Source organism: Primulina tabacum, chromosome 12, assembly GCF_025594145.1.
Source record: "Primulina tabacum isolate GXHZ01 chromosome 12, ASM2559414v2, whole genome shotgun sequence".
In the NCBI taxonomy this organism is placed as follows: Eukaryota; Viridiplantae; Streptophyta; class Magnoliopsida; order Lamiales; family Gesneriaceae; genus Primulina; species Primulina tabacum.
The window spans coordinates 4,942,021-4,957,697 of record NC_134561.1 but is presented as its reverse complement, the minus strand read 5'-3'; the positions used below and the strand labels follow the sequence as shown (position 1 = coordinate 4,957,697).

At 37.8% G+C, this 15,677-nt stretch overlaps 1 protein-coding gene across 1 annotated transcript; it reads right to left on the bottom strand.

Annotated features, from left to right (window-relative positions):
- Positions 1 to 673: 673 nt before the first annotated feature.
- LOC142521479 (nucleobase-ascorbate transporter 3-like) lies at positions 674 to 15,392 on the bottom strand. Its single transcript, XM_075624686.1, has 14 exons — positions 14,863 to 15,392; positions 14,101 to 14,198; positions 13,829 to 14,005; positions 8,623 to 8,723; positions 8,397 to 8,472; positions 8,242 to 8,301; positions 7,972 to 8,156; positions 4,248 to 4,344; positions 3,715 to 3,801; positions 3,545 to 3,603; positions 2,355 to 2,446; positions 2,071 to 2,148; positions 1,830 to 1,990; positions 674 to 1,030 (listed from the first exon to the last, which is right to left on the bottom strand). Exons 1-14 carry the CDS (start codon positions 15,005 to 15,007, stop codon positions 812 to 814), a joined length of 1,635 nt encoding a protein of 544 aa, XP_075480801.1. The 5' UTR covers positions 15,008 to 15,392; the 3' UTR covers positions 674 to 811.
- Positions 15,393 to 15,677: the final 285 nt, after the last annotated feature.

Genomic DNA, 15,677 nt, shown 5'->3' with positions numbered 1-15,677 from the left:
GATGAGAAGAGAGAAAAGATAAGAAGAGAGGTGATGTGAAGCAACATGAAGACAAATAAGTAGCTTGTGTATGAGTTAGAAGTTTTAAAAATCCATCTAAATCTTTGTGTTGAACCAAATACAATTTTTGACAACTTATATTTGTATCTTAGGCTTTAATGTTTGTATATTAATGAATTCCATGAAATTATTAAAAGTCTATCGAAATTTTAAATACCTATAGAATTTTATAGAGTTTTTAAAAGTCAATGTTGAATGCCACTTGACTTTTTAAAACTCTATGAAAGTCTATTTTGAATACCACTAGACTTTTACAGAGTATGTAAAAGTCTTAATTGAATACATCTAGACTTCAAAATCTACAAAAATCATTAATAATCAATAAATCTCTTACATTGAATACAATCCCTTAACAAATTTCTTTATGGGTTAAAAGGGTCTCATCGTGCCTGGTTTGAAAGATTCTCTCAGGTAATCAAGAAGCTTGGGTATTTTCAGAAAACAAGCACATCATTAAATCTTATTTAAACATTCCGAGAAGGAAAAATCAATTATTCTCATAGTATATGTTGATAATATCATTGTCACTGGAGAGAATGATGAAAAGTAAAGGATCAAGTTGATGATGGCACAAGAATTCTAAGCCAAAGATTTTGGAAGAAGAGAATCTCTCTCTCAAAGAAAGTACACCATAGATATTCCAAAGAAAACATGTATGTTGGGGTGCAAACCAAGTCATGTGTCTGTTCATACATTTGGGTACACAGATTTTTAACTGCAACTGTCAAGAATATACAAAACCAAAGTTTAGTCAGAGAAATCTTGAGGGAATGTACTCGTTTATTCTCAAAGGATAACTGTAAAACTCCTCGTTTCTACTATCGCCCTTCCAACTCTGGAACGGCACGAACCATGGAAGTCCTCTGTCTTCAAATGCATGATGAGCTTCAAGTGTGTTGTCTAGGATCGTCCCAACTATTAGGGCCACGGTTGGTGGTGAAGAGAATATCGTATTCAATATATCATTGAACTGCAGGAAGCAAAACAAAAAGGATACATCCCATTTGAATCTTAAGCAATACTGTAAGCATTGAATGGCAAGAAGAGAATCGCAAACTGAAATGACAATTACTCAACATTTTCTTGGTTTCATATCACTAATACAGGACAAACTATCTAGTGTGCCTACCAAAGTTCTGTGAAAATAGAAACATGATGCTGTCTGTTGTATTGTTTATAGTACTTGCGTCGTATCCTTGCAAAGAGTTGTCTCTTTTTATAATGCCCGTGCCACACAATCAAAAGTATACATCAGACTAACATTATAGTTTCTCCACCTCAGTCAATCGGTCGATTTGGAAGGTAAAATGAGTAGTGTCTATTTTCCCACAGCATAACATTTGCATACTTACTTCTCTACAGAATCTTAGGGTTTCAAAAATAGATGGACCAAGATCTTGTAATACAATTTAGAAGAAATAGGTGATCTCCCATCACCGATCTTGAGCAATAGACTCCTCGTTAGTAGGCATGCCACATAAAAATCATAACAATAACCGACTACTGCAATATTCTCATCATTTCTCTAAGATGCAAGTTTTTACCCCAGCACCTCAGATGCTTCTCAACTAAACATATGGATCCATCCACGTTGGAACTAAAAGGAGTATACCTCGGGCAAATTACTCGATGATCAATGCATAACTTTCTCATTGTTGCACAGTATGAAAAATTGGCATCCATAACTACAATATCCTTTAATCCCAAATGATAATGTGTTTTCAACGAAAACAACATGAAGACATCAGAGAAAAAGTCATAACACCTACCCATCCCGCATTCGTTCTGACAGGTCCATGTCCAGACACATCTGTGTTCATCACAAAATATTGGGGAACAGATATACCCAAGAACAAAGAGACGCCCAATACGTAGATGTTTCGCATTGAGTTGCTATTTGTAAACTGTATAAATGAAATCCCAACAGCAGCTGCAAAAGGTTTGCAAAAATGATAAAACAAGTGAAATAAATGATGGTAACAGGTATTACTGCTCCGAGAAGTGACTCACCAACAAAGCCATATAAGATACAATATATAGCAGCAAATATCGGCAATGGAATTGATGCAAAAAACGCACCAAATTTTCCTGCTAGGCAAGAGTTATAAATCATAAATTCAAGAATTTGTGCCTCCACACAAACAGCAACCTTCAGCAAAATCCCACTCAAGACAATAAAGAAAAATCCACTCTTTATCTTATTCCAATTATCATCTACTACTTGCCTCATCTCACAATAATAAACGAATGAAAAGAAAAGAGAAAAATAATACAGTGAGGCCCAGTTAACAAACCAAATATGGAAAAGAAGATCATAAAAGCAGTGGATATCTGAACCACTCTTCTGCTCCCAACACGTGTTAATCCCAGGAGCCCGACATTTTCTCTGCATAAAGGAAGACCAACAACGATCACATAAAACTTGTTTTATAGGAGTTTTCACTGCAAGGCTGCGTAACTCAAATTAATGTTGAATGAGTCAAGTTACCTTTTCATACCCTTCCCCAACTAATATTAGAGACATGATTCAATATTGTAAGCATTTCATTAAGCTTTAGTACAAAAAAAAGTCATTTGCTAACAGATGAAGGAAATAATTTGACAAGGGACTAATATTTCTTGAAATTGTTAGTTCTAAGCTTCCTTATTTGTTTTTCTTACAAGAGTCTCAATCATTTGAGAAAGGTATCATGTGACCAGTCTACATTGAATATCCGGTTTGCGCAAACTGAGCTAAGTAGCATTCATGATATCAAACAATGGTATCTACATATGTCAAATGTCATAGTTTTATTAAATTAATGTTAGAAATTTGATCTCTTTTAGTAAGACATTTTTGTGCGTGGTTTTGATGGGGATCTGAAAGTTGACATGGAAATCAAGTAGTATTCCTGAAGGATTGTGACACGAAGTAGTGCGCACAACTTTCTATTCTTTTCTCCTTCCAGGATCTATTAATTATCATACATATTTTTCAATGTATAAAAAAAAGATTCAAATGGCAGACAGAATATTTTGTTTGGGAGCTTTTGATCAACAAGTTACACTTGTCAGAAAAAGTTATGCATGCTTTTTTTCATTAATTTACAGATATTATGAATATAAGAAGCTTCGTAGATGATTAGAAAGAAACTGAAGGCGGGATATCTAACAGATAAAATAATAGGTCTCCATTGAATTGCAAGATGCAGCACATGGTTGACTAGAATTCTTCAATATGATAGTCCTGGGTGTCATGCGGCACAGTCCCAGCATAGTTTACGTTGAGATAAGGAAGAAGTCTTTTTGAGGCACTATTAAGAATTTTAGCAAGAGAGTTTGCAGGTTGCTAGTTGCTTCTAGTTTCTTTTGTTTTGCTCAACTCTCCATCATTACCATTTACCAACATACACCACATGTACTCAAAGTACTAGTTGCAGGAGATGGTTGAATTTGAAACAGATGTGAGAAAGTAAACAATTCAAGCATGGCACCAGAGTCTTACACAGAAGCTGTAGTTCCAACAATGGAACCAAATATTCCTTCAATCAGCTGGCCTATACCCTGAAGATGAAGCGCGGAAAGGTTTCACATCGTAAATTCATCATAAAGGGTTAAAACATACCCTTTTATGAGAAAACACACACAAAATCATTAGATTTCATGAGCTTAGACCTGCAGACCAATGCTCCGGCTAATGACAAATGCAGGAGGTGAAGTAGCACCAGCAAGCCGGGCTGCAGCATAAAATGTTCCAGTCGACTGCAAACGACCTTAATTATAGCACTTAAAAACAAATGATACTCCAAGTGCGACTACATTAAGCTTATCGAAAAGACTGAAGCAAAATAGCATTTCTAATGTTAGTACGTGGCATTCAGATAGATCTAATCAACCACCACTAGTAGTCTCGCAGTTAGATCTAATCAACCACCACTAGTAGTCCAGTGCATGTATTGTAAACATTTGTATATAAGAATAAAAGGTATTAATATTGCCGTTTTGGTAGTTTTCCAAAATGCAACAACTGAAGGATGTTTTGAGAAAACCAAATTTGGGGTACTTTTCAAAATGAATAGAAGATTCGACATGAATTTCTGTATTTCCTAATAAGGACAACATTTTTAGGTTTAGGTACTTCCTTATTGAACAAGGCAAAGTAGGGACATCATAGTATGCTCCTTAAGAGGTGGCAAGGATCAACAAACCTCTGCAGAAGAAACAAGAGCAGCGCCCATCATCCCAAATACATGGCTTGCCCTAAATATCGGTGTACCCCACTGGAAAGGATATGGAATCTTGATCCTGAAATGAAATAATATCAAGAAAAATGTGAGAAAAGTGAATTCCCGAGCCATAATCCCCGTGTAAGGCCCTGAAACCCCATGCACATGTTTTGATCATTTAAACCCATAGATTTGTATTTCTTTTGGCATGGATAAGTACAAAAATGTTTGACACAGCCACATATGATTCATATTATCAAAACCAAGCCGAACAGCCAAAGCATTTTGAATTCTGGTTATCTCCGGAAGGCGATGAAGTCTGTGGCATCGCACAATTGTCGCATTTTGTTGAATTTATTTTATGTTCAAAGACCAATTCAGCACTAGATTGCACACCAAACAGCCCGTAAAACAGTCCCATGAAATCATACATTAAGCATTTTTAAAGCCAATTCCTACATAACCCAACTCCCAATCATCTCTTCCTTGAAACATGGTATTTTGGGCTAGAAGGCATAAACCACTTTGGATTATAAACCTTCCCAAGCCATCCTCGAGGCAAGAAGGTTGTTACCCTTTCAGTAGCTCCATCGCTATGAAGACATCAAGAATTGTTCCGTGTTCGTCAAGTTCTAAGTAGTTAAAAGCTAATGGGTATGATATATGTACAAGTTCTCTGTTCAAATAAACTATTTCAAGTTATTTTGATGGTTTGTGCAGTAAATGAGTGAAGCAACCTCTGCTTCTAAAATGGATATAATGATGAGAAGAGGCTTACATGGTGTTTAGTATATCACATCAGCAATTGGTTACGCTATGTTTACCGGGATTGCCCCTCTAACGGCATCTCCAAAATTTAAATAAGGTTAATTATTAGAGCTATGGCATAACAACGTGTGAGTTAAATGTATGCTATGATCGGTAACATTTGGCAGGTACTAGGGGTGTTTAACGACAGTTTGGTTCGGTTTTAGATAAGAATTCGAACCACACATATTATATCTGTTTCATAAAATTTCAAAGCAAACTAAACCATGATTTTTTTATAATCAAATCATTAATTTCGGTTTGGTTCGGTTTAGATTATTCAATATAAATTTTATCATAATGAATTAGTACATAAAATACTGCAATTCAGAAATATTAGCAATTGATAGAAGCTGAGTGGGCATTGTATATAATCATGAAATATAATGATTATAAGTAAAATATTTGAAATAAAAATAATTATACAAATTACAAAATTTTATAACTTAAAAAAAACATAAACTTTTAGGGATGTGCTTGTGCATATTTGGGTTAAAATCTACAATCAATATAATTGTACTGTTGCAACACTCACTAATAATAGAATATAAACTAAAATTCAAACAATATATTTCTATATCCAAGAAAAATCACACAAAATTAACAAAAACTATTCCATATTTTTTTATTTTAGTGTAATTGATTTAGATTTGTTTAGTTCGGTTTTTTTTTTTATCAGAAACTAAAATTTATTATAATTATGTAGAAGTCAGGTTACAAGGCTAGTGGATGAACCATCCACAATTTACCGCATGACCTAAATAGTAGTCTTCTTTTAACAGAAAATAAAAAACCAATCCCTAACTATATCCGCTAGAAGAAAATTCTTAAACATCGGTACGCTTGTCGTCCATTTCGCTACTCGGAATCTGATCTTCTCCCATAATTCCTCGCACGAGTCTTCTTTGTAGTTGAATATTTTGTTATTGCGCTCCAACCAAGTCGACCAAAAGATACAGTAGACTATGATGAACCAGAAATTTTTAAGCCCTTTTCAAAGAGGAAACCGTGACTCATAATAAACATATCTTTCGACGTGGCCGGAAAAATCCACTCGAATCCCAAGTGTTGCATTACCTTTGTCCAAATACGTCTCGTGAAAGCACAGTGCATCAAAATATGATCCTGATTCTCCCCGTCTTTCTTGCACAAGTAGCACCATGTTCTGGCCGTCTTCTCTACAAGTTGTCACATGTCGGCAATTTTCCCAGTGCCACAATCCAAGAGAATACCTTCACTTTTTGTGGGATAGGTACTTTCCAAATGTTGTAGAAATAAGGGAAAGAAGAATTAATGTTACTCGGAAAAAAAGATGAGTAAAGAGAACTGACAGAGAAAACACCAGACGAGTCCCCTAGCCAAACCCTGACGTCCCCCGTACCCACACTAAGAGATACTGACTCTAATACCCCTAGTAGAGAAGTGTATTCTCCCAGCTCGATGTCATTCAACCCTCTTCTGAACCGCACATCCCATTGAATGACTGAATTACCTTGACTACCTAAGACTGTGTAGAAGTTCGAGATAGGTTTGTTATTTGAGGCTGAGAGAAGATAAATGTGAGGGAAACAAACCTGGAACGACAATATACCCACCCACGTATCCTCCCAAAACCTAATGAGATTCCCTCCCTTAAGCACCGTACCAATCAAGTGCTGACAAGTAGAGTGGGATCGAGAAATGAACTTCCAAGGGCTTCTGAAAGTCGAGTTCCTTGCCACCCTTACGTCCCAGCCATTATCTTGGAATCCATAGATGTTACCCACAACTTTTTTCCATAAAGAGTCTTTTTCTACCGCGCATCTCCACCACCAAAACAAATTTTTAACCAACGTGTGAGTTAATTATTTTTTTATTCTAAACTTGAACAAAACCAATTTTTTCGATTTAGATGATTTTAAAAATTAAAACCAATCCAAACCGTGATTGCCGGAAAACCGATCCAAACCGTTCGGTTTGGTTTGGTTTAACATTTTGGTTCGGTTTGGTCAGGATTCTGAACACTCCTAGCAGATATCATTTTTTCGGTGACACACGTCACTTGTGTGCTAATATTATTATGTGGTCAGTGTATTGTCTACCTATGTGACAAAATTGATACTTATTAGCATGGTTCTACTTCATGGTAATGAGATGATATAATTGAACAAAAAATGATACTCATCACGAATAATTTGTTGATCATAAATGTATGCAAAGAATGTTTGATTCACATAGTATACCGAGCTTGATTGATATTAGCATCATGTTGATGCGGATACCTGGACTAAAGGGGCTTTGTCGTAACTAGGGAAAGTGACATTAGGGCATAATCTATGGTGCCTATGGTCCAGTGGGGTTTTATTCCTCATAGTGGCCTTAGTTGTTGTCGAGCTACATTTGGAGTATATCCCCAATATGATCGATTAGATTATTTGGGTAATCACCCATTCTCAACTTCCATTTTTCTTTGGTCCCATGTATTCCTCGAGTATAAATATAAAATCGTACTTGAATTTTTATCACTGTTGAACACTAAAGCAGATAGATTTTATGTTGTTCATTTCCTATCATGCCATGTGAACGGTTCACATCCTGTTTCATGGGACCAGTTCATCACCTTAGACAGCATTCTTGTTGATTGGAGTACAGGTATTAGGTTACGAAGCTGGGCAATTGTTCAAGGATGAAGGATAGTGGGACTTGAAAAAGGTTTCGGTTAACTTGGAGGGCCTGTCTCCATGTAAACCATAGTTCTTGAAACTTGATTATGCATTGTATGCACTTATTAGTAATTATGGATTGTTGTGCATCATCATGGAGACTATCACCAATAATATGCCCATGTTAACAGCTGAAATATATGTTGTAGATCAAAATAAATGGAATTGCAGTATATCACGGTGAATGCAGAGCGTACCATGGAGCAGATGACATGAGATAAGAACGGTCCGTACGACAGCTTAATTTAGTCTGCTCACGAACATTGTTGTAAGCACCTGCAACAGTGAGAATCGCAGCAAAAGCCCAGATAACTCCAACACACACAAGCAAAGCATACCTCTCCAGCATAGGTCGAGCAACTGAATGGATGTGTTGCAGGTACTACATGTAGGGCATATTCATTCTTGAAATTGTCCAACTAGAAGAGAGTAGAGGCATAAATTTCACAAGTAAAATGAAATCTTACTTGTTGAGAGATAATAAGCAAAATCAACATGGGTAGGCCAATTTCCATACAATTAGCGAGCTGCACGAATGCAGAGAGACATGCTTCAGCCAAATAAAAATCTTGTATTAATCATTATTTTGTTTGATGAAGCTTGCAAGAAGAAAACAAAATACCTGTGGAAAGCCTCTAGCAAATAAACCAAGACCTACTACACAAACAGCTGGCACTATGATCACTGGACTAAAGTACCTATGAGGAGATAAAGTTGATCAAAAAAAAGATGACACAAATTAGGAAACTAACAAATAGGCCGGGGTTGTCACCTGCATGTTTGGGTAAATAATGCCTATTAAAGTTTAATTAATGTACAAGAAGAACAGAGCAAATGAATATTTTTACCTGGTAAATTTTCCCCAGGCACTGCTATATCCAAGTATGATGTTCACAAATGACGACACTATCAATGCTCCTTGAATAGTTCTTATTGTGTGAGTGAACCGCTACAAGAATCCATATTTAAGACAATTAAAAAGAAAATTTCATGTCAAAACAAGGGTAAAAAGGCCGAGAGAAGTACATGAGACCAATGCATCATAAGGCACAATCTAGAAGTCCTTAACCAGCCCAAAGTAAAAAGTATTGATGCCGAACCAGAATCAGCCAGCACAGAATCCTAAGACTGATCAGGTATTGGAATTGCTAGAAGAGAAAAGTATCATCTCAAGAAAACATACAGAAGACCAAATTACATTGCTTAGTGAAATAATAATTTGTCAGTTGCTAGTTAGCCTTTCTTCATTATTGTGTATCAAACCAGTCAAAATCAATTACAAAACTTGCATATGTTCATGTGATAACAGTCGCTTAGAAGATTGAACCCTAAACTCATAATCAATTGCATATATTTCTCCAGATATTCTCCATTTCCCCGTACTTTTTTCCTTGTAAATTCTTCTTTTGTTTCTTTTTCCGACCACACACTCCCAGTCCCTTGAAGAGTTCTTTAGTGATCTATTAAGCCGGCCTGGAGGTATATTAATTCTAAAAGGCGACTACGACTACATCCAGAAATGACAAAAAGTTAACGCCTGTAAAGATAAGTGCGGATTTCAGAAAGAGGTCAACTTCTACAAATATTGTGGTTTGAGAGAAAACGAGTATTTCGGAAGGAAATTAATTCTTATTCATAATAAAAGAGTACATTGCTTATGTATACATCACAAATCAATTGATAAGAAACTTAATCTAATCTAACCTTAAACTTTAAACAATAGATAGAAAGTTACATAATAAACTAAAGAACATATCCTTATTTTAAATTCAAATATCCAACACTCCCCTCGAGTTGGGTGATATATGACGATAGTCTTCAAATGTGGGTCGAAATAAAGCCTTTGTCAGGAGATATACAACTTGTGACTTGCTAGGAACGTAGTTAACTTTCTAGATTCCCATCTCAATTTTTACCTGATGAAACGACGATCGATCTCAATATGCTTAGTGCGATCATGATGAACTAGATTCTTGGCAATGCTTATAGCTACTAGATTGTCACACTTTAGTTCGATTATCCGATGTCCTTTCAATTCAGCCAACACCCTTTGGAGCCATATTCCTTCGTAAATCCCATTGACCAACGACCGAAATTTTTCTTCTGCACTGCATCTTGCCACCACTGTTTGCATCACTGTATACTTGTATATCTCTTGGGATGGTTCAGCGGAAACAGAATCCCTTGCCAGGGGACCCCTTTAGGTACTTCAATATCCTAGGAACAGCCTCCATGTGTTCCTCCGTTGGATTGTTCATGAACTGACTTATGAAGCTTACAACAAATCCAATATCTAGTCTTGTATGATAGAGATATATCAACTTGCCTACTAATCTTTGATATCTTCCTTTATCGGCAGAAGGACTGTCACTCTTCTAACCAATTCTTACATTTGGGTCCGTTGGTGTATCAACAGGCTTGCACCCCATCATCCCTGAAGACACGTATTTACTTTGGGAAATAACAATTCCGTGCTTTGATCTAGCCACTTCCATTCCCAAGAAATATTTTAAGAGTCCAAGATCTTCCATCTCGAATTCCACTGAATGCAGTAGCTTAATCTGAGTGATTTCCTCTCCATGATTTCTAGTGATCACAATATCATCAACATAGACAATGATAACAAAGATTCTATCTGTGTTGGGATTGTTTAACAAACATAGTCGTCCAGGTCCCCATTTAAGACATTCTTGACACCAAGCTAGTATAATGGCCAGTCTAAATTTGTGGTAATGGATAGGAGTATACGGACTGTGTTCAGCATAGCTACAGGTGCGAAAGTTTCTAGATAATCAAATCCCATATGTTTGGGTATACATTTTTGCTACCACTCGTGCTTTAAACCGTTTGATGTTTCCATCAGCTTTGTGCTTAACTGTAAAAATCCATTTGCAACCAACTACACGTTTTCCGGGGGGAGGTCTTTTATCTGCCAAGTATTGTTCTTTTCAAGGGCCCGAATTTCATCACCGGCAGTTGTTCTCCAATGTGGATTTTGGAGAGCCTCATTGATTAGTTCTCCAATGTGGATTTTGGAGAGCTTCATTGATGCTTGATGGTAATTGTATTTGATCTAAATTAAAGCAAATGATTTGGATGGAGTATATGATTGTTGTTTGAAAGTGTGACGCACATGTTAGGGTACCTGACACACATCACAATGAGGGAAAAGTGAACTTCTATTATCAAATAAACGTGGAAACAATTTTTGAAGGTACATAAACTTCGGATGTCCTAGTTGAAAGTGCCACAACAAAAGTTCACCATTCTTTTTGGATTGAAAAGCAGAAACGGGAACACCAGGAGTTGAAGGCTTTGAGACGGGTTTCATCTTGAGAAGGTACAGGCCCGCACAATAATCAGCATTGTCAATCGTCCTCTGCAAGGCTAGTTCATGAAAAACGCAAGAGGTAGATGAAAAAATAGTCGTGCAAGTCAGATCTCGATTCAACGTGCTAACCGACAACATATTGCAATGAAGAGCAGGAACAAACAGGACATTATTTTAAGTGCAAAGTAGATGTTAAACATATGGAACCCGACCCGAGCACCCTTGTGCAAGAACCATCTGCTACTTGAACCGATCGAGGGACAGAAAAAAAAGGCAATATGATGTAAACAAATCCAACTGACCAGCCATGTGATCCGACGCCCCTGAATCAACGATCCACGATTGTGAAGGAACACGGTGAAAGAGAAATACAAGGGAATTATCACCTTGGATAGCAGTACTTTCTGATCCAAAGTCACTATTTGATGGCAGATGGGCCTGCTGGCGGAATAGCTGTTGGAGGACATCCAATTGGGCACTGGTGAAGGGCATTGACTCAGTAGAAGAAGGATCAGCAACTAAGACAGTAGCATTAGCTTGACGTTCTCGTGCAGGCTTCCAATCCGCATGCTTGCCATGAATTTTCCAGCAAGAATCGATGTTGTGATTAGGTTACTTGCGTTTTTCACACCAAAGTCCTCCTGGAAATGATCGTCTTTTCGTGGATGTACACGTGTAGCAGAATGCGCAGAGTCAAATAGGAATGATGGGGCTTGGCACTGTAGAGTGAGGGCAAAACCATAAGGGGTTGCGGAAATGTGCCGCGAAGAACCCAGCATCACCGTGCAACAGCTTTCTCCCTGTCTGACCACCGAGAAGGCAGCATGGAGGCTCAGGACCCGACCACGGACATCATCGAGATCTCGATTTAAGGCCATCAGGAATTTGAATACACACTTACTTTCAACAATTGAGCGATAGAGTTCCTCGTCCTTGGTGCATGTCCAATGAAATATTTCGATGAGGTCAATTATCTGCCATTGTCGAGTCAGGGCAAAGATGTGATACCCTTGTCCCACATCTTAAAAATTAAAGATTTAAAATGAGTTTATAATGGGCTACAATGAACTTCTATAGCAACTTGGGTTAATCATTTTCGTAAAGTGAGGACGGATACGAAATAGTTGCTATAGGGGCCCATTGTGCAGTCACGCTGCCGCGAGTCCGGGCTCGGGCCGTGACAGAATGGTATCAGAGTAGGTCACCGGCATGGAACACCGAGAAATAAGTGCTATGCGGGGCAAAGTGCTACGTGCATGGGAGCCACCTCTTGAACCTGCGGGGCAAAGTGCTACATGACGGGAGCCACCTCTTGAACCTGTAGAAGCCACCTCTAGATTCTCGGCGCTGGTGGATCGAGTGGTCAGGCCGCGACGAGGACGTCGCGTTCTGAAGGAGGGGTGATTGTGATACCCTTGTCCCACATCTTAAAAATTAAATATTTAAAATGAGTTTATAATGGGCTACAATGGACTTCTATAGCAACTTGGGTTAATCATTTTCGTAAAGCGAGGACGGATACGAAATAGTTGCTATATGGGCCCATTGTGCAGTCACGCAGCCGCGGGTCCAGGCTTGGGGCGTGACAAAAGATGTAGTCCGCAACCGAGCTTTCGTCCTGGAGGAGATCGTGCACAGTTGATTCAATGGCAAAGAGCTTGGCCATCTTGTCTTTGCAAGAATATGTGTCTCTGACCGCATGCCAAATGTCTTTTGCAGTCGAGCAGAGGAGAAAATTTTCGCCAATTTCAGGCGTCATTGAATTAATCAACCAAGACATGACTAGGTTGTTTTATTCCTTCAAAGTTTTGAATGTGACATCACCCAAGTCAGGTCGTGTCGCTGCTCGAGAAGTGATCTTCCTTGCCACCTCCACAAATGTACATGAGGGCAGATTGTGACCAAGTTAAAAAATTCCGTCCTGTAAGTTTGTGGACGTGATGGAGAGAGGAGAAGCATCGCCCATGATTTGGGTCGTGCTCACCGGCGTTGATGAACTGTCGGTGGTATAGGCCATACCGTACTTCGTCATTGGCCACATCCGTGCTCTGGTACCATGTGGTTTGAGAGAAAAAGAGTATTTCAGAAGGAAATTAAATCTTATTCAAAAAAAAAGATTACATTGCTTATTTATACAGAACAAATCAATTGATGAGAAACTTAATTTAATGTAACCTTAAACTTTAAACTTTAAACAGTACATAAAAAGTTATCTAATAAACTAAAGAACCTATCCTTATTTTAAATTCAAATATCTAACAAATATATCTAGCTCAAAACTGCGTGATAATTTAACAATAAAAACTTAATTCATTTTGAGGCAAGAACAGATCGATCCTATTGGTAGGCTAACATTTGGTCGAAGAGAAAAAGAAAGAATAATCAAAACTTTTAATAGTAACAAAGAAATTGAATCAAATGCTTAGAAAAATTACAGTCAAGTTTGCATTAACAGAATAATTACAAGCATAATGGACATATATGAACATCATAAGATGAATTTCTAAAAATCATGAGTAAGAAAAAATTCTTCAACCAGATTTAAGGCATTCTACCACCCTAAGAGATAGTTTTAAATAAGGCAACAGCAAATTTGCACATCAAGAAAAAGTGCAGGAATCTAAACCATTAAAAAGAAAAGGGTGACAATAGTCTGTTAGAGCAAGCACACAGAAAAAAATTTCACCAACCTCTTATGACATCTAACAATAAATTTTATGTACCTCTTGGTCATCTGGAAATGTATCACCAGATATATCGTTAACAATTCCCAGTACCGATATAACATAAGCAAATGAAGGGCCCATCACCGTTGGAAGGCGTGTGCCAAACCATGTTTGCAAAAGGGTGTTCACTCCTGACATAAAGAGCAATGACTGAATCACTCGAGCTCTATCGCCCTGTTTACAAGATTTTAAAAATTCAATCATAGAGCATTAAGAAACGTCTACAATTGATCAACCTCCCAAAAATGTGAGCATAACAAAAAACTTACAGGACCGCCACCCATCGGAGATACGATTGTATTGGCAATCAATACAGTTGTTCCAAGCATCACAACGAAGTGTTGGAAAGCTAGCACCACAGTTTGCACTGCAATACGTGAGTTAAAGAATCAGCTCAGATATATCAAAATAACTTTTGGTTATTGTTTTGTGATTTTAATGCCCACTCACTCTACTGACTGAAACCTAAAGTCCATTCTGAATGAAACCAGTTGTAACAAAACTGAGCCAGTTGTTTGACTTAAAAAAAAAAATTGGATGATGGATTGCCCATATTTGTCCATATTCCAAACAAGACCACATACCACGGGATGTGAATTCGAGTGTTCGAACCAGGAAATTGACAAGGGACAACAAAATCGATAGTATAATTCCACGCCTAGTGAACAAAAGGTGAAAACATTTATGATTGATTACAATTCAGCACAAGGGACCAAGTAAAGCAAGGAGAATCATCGATTCTGATTCAAAAGAATATTGAAAAAGGATTCCATCATCAAGGGCACTCCATCATTGAAAAGACCAGACCTTTTTAGTCAGGATACACTTTCTTTCATATTTTGACCAGATTAAGAATAATAAAATACAATTCATCACACCTTTTGACAGCAAAGATAAAATTCCATTAAACCCACAAAAAATAATAATTAGCCAGGAACAAAACAGCATTAGCATTAGTACGCCAGCGAAAAACACTGCTCCACTCTGTCTGTGTGTGCGCGCGAGTAACTTTTGTGCTAAAAAGTACAAACCCAGAGATGGGTTGGAGTGGATGCAGTAATTAAGCTGCAAAAGCTGTTCCGCAGGTGGGAAAAGAGGCCCTCTTGCGGCACCAAGTGGCGGTGGCGGCTGACTCGGCGGTGGCTGGTGGTGGTGATGATGCCCTGTCTCCACCATCTTTCTCCTTGATTAGTTTTTCTTTCGGGCTGTGGAATTTCAACCTCCCCCACAGTAAACAAGAAGTTTATAGCACCCACACACACTCACTCAAGCTAAAAAGTAGTCTTTTTTCAGGGGTGGTGGCTTCTGGGGGATTTCCAAGAACACGTACACAAACCCAACTCAGCTAACTTCAACTTCTCGAATTTCCCTGAAACGAAACGAAACTCAAATTTCTTGGAAGTTGGACAAAACAAATTCAACTTCTCTGGAGAACTTGGGTTCCTTTTCTCACAAGTTTTCTTGGAAAAACGAGTTCAGACTCGAATTTTTTCTGTTTTATTTTTTGTCCCAGATGAAGTTTCCCAACAAAGCAAAGTAAATGCGTCAGATATACATGGTATTTTCTTTATAATGTTTAAAAATTTGTGTGATTAAGACAAGGAAATAAGAAGTTGGAGGTTTTGTCCTTCTCAAGGAAAGCGCATGAACGTACCGCGTATCGAGGCTGGAATTCCCAAGAACACCCTCGCAGTCCCGTCCCTCTCACGCTTTTGACATTCATGCATAACAAGTATTTCCTTCCTCTATTTTAATAGTCATTGTCTCGAATAAGACTTGTTTAAGTTAAAAGTTTAATCGGTGAAAAGTGATTATGTTGGAGTAATTAAGTTTTGGTGATTTAATA

Bases quoted from the DNA above. Each gene is read 5' to 3' on its own strand.
- LOC142521479 (XM_075624686.1), bottom strand. From the start codon at position 15,007: ATGGTGGAGACAGGGCATCATCACCACCACCAGCCACCGCCGAGTCAG. The intron at 3,802-4,247 runs GTTTGTTGATCC...GGTCGTTTGCAG, and splicing joins CTCTTGTTTCTTCTGCAGAG to TCGACTGGAACATTTTATGC. The intron at 1,991-2,070 runs GTGAGTCACTTC...AACCTTTTGCAG, and splicing joins TATCTTATATGGCTTTGTTG to CTGCTGTTGGGATTTCATTT.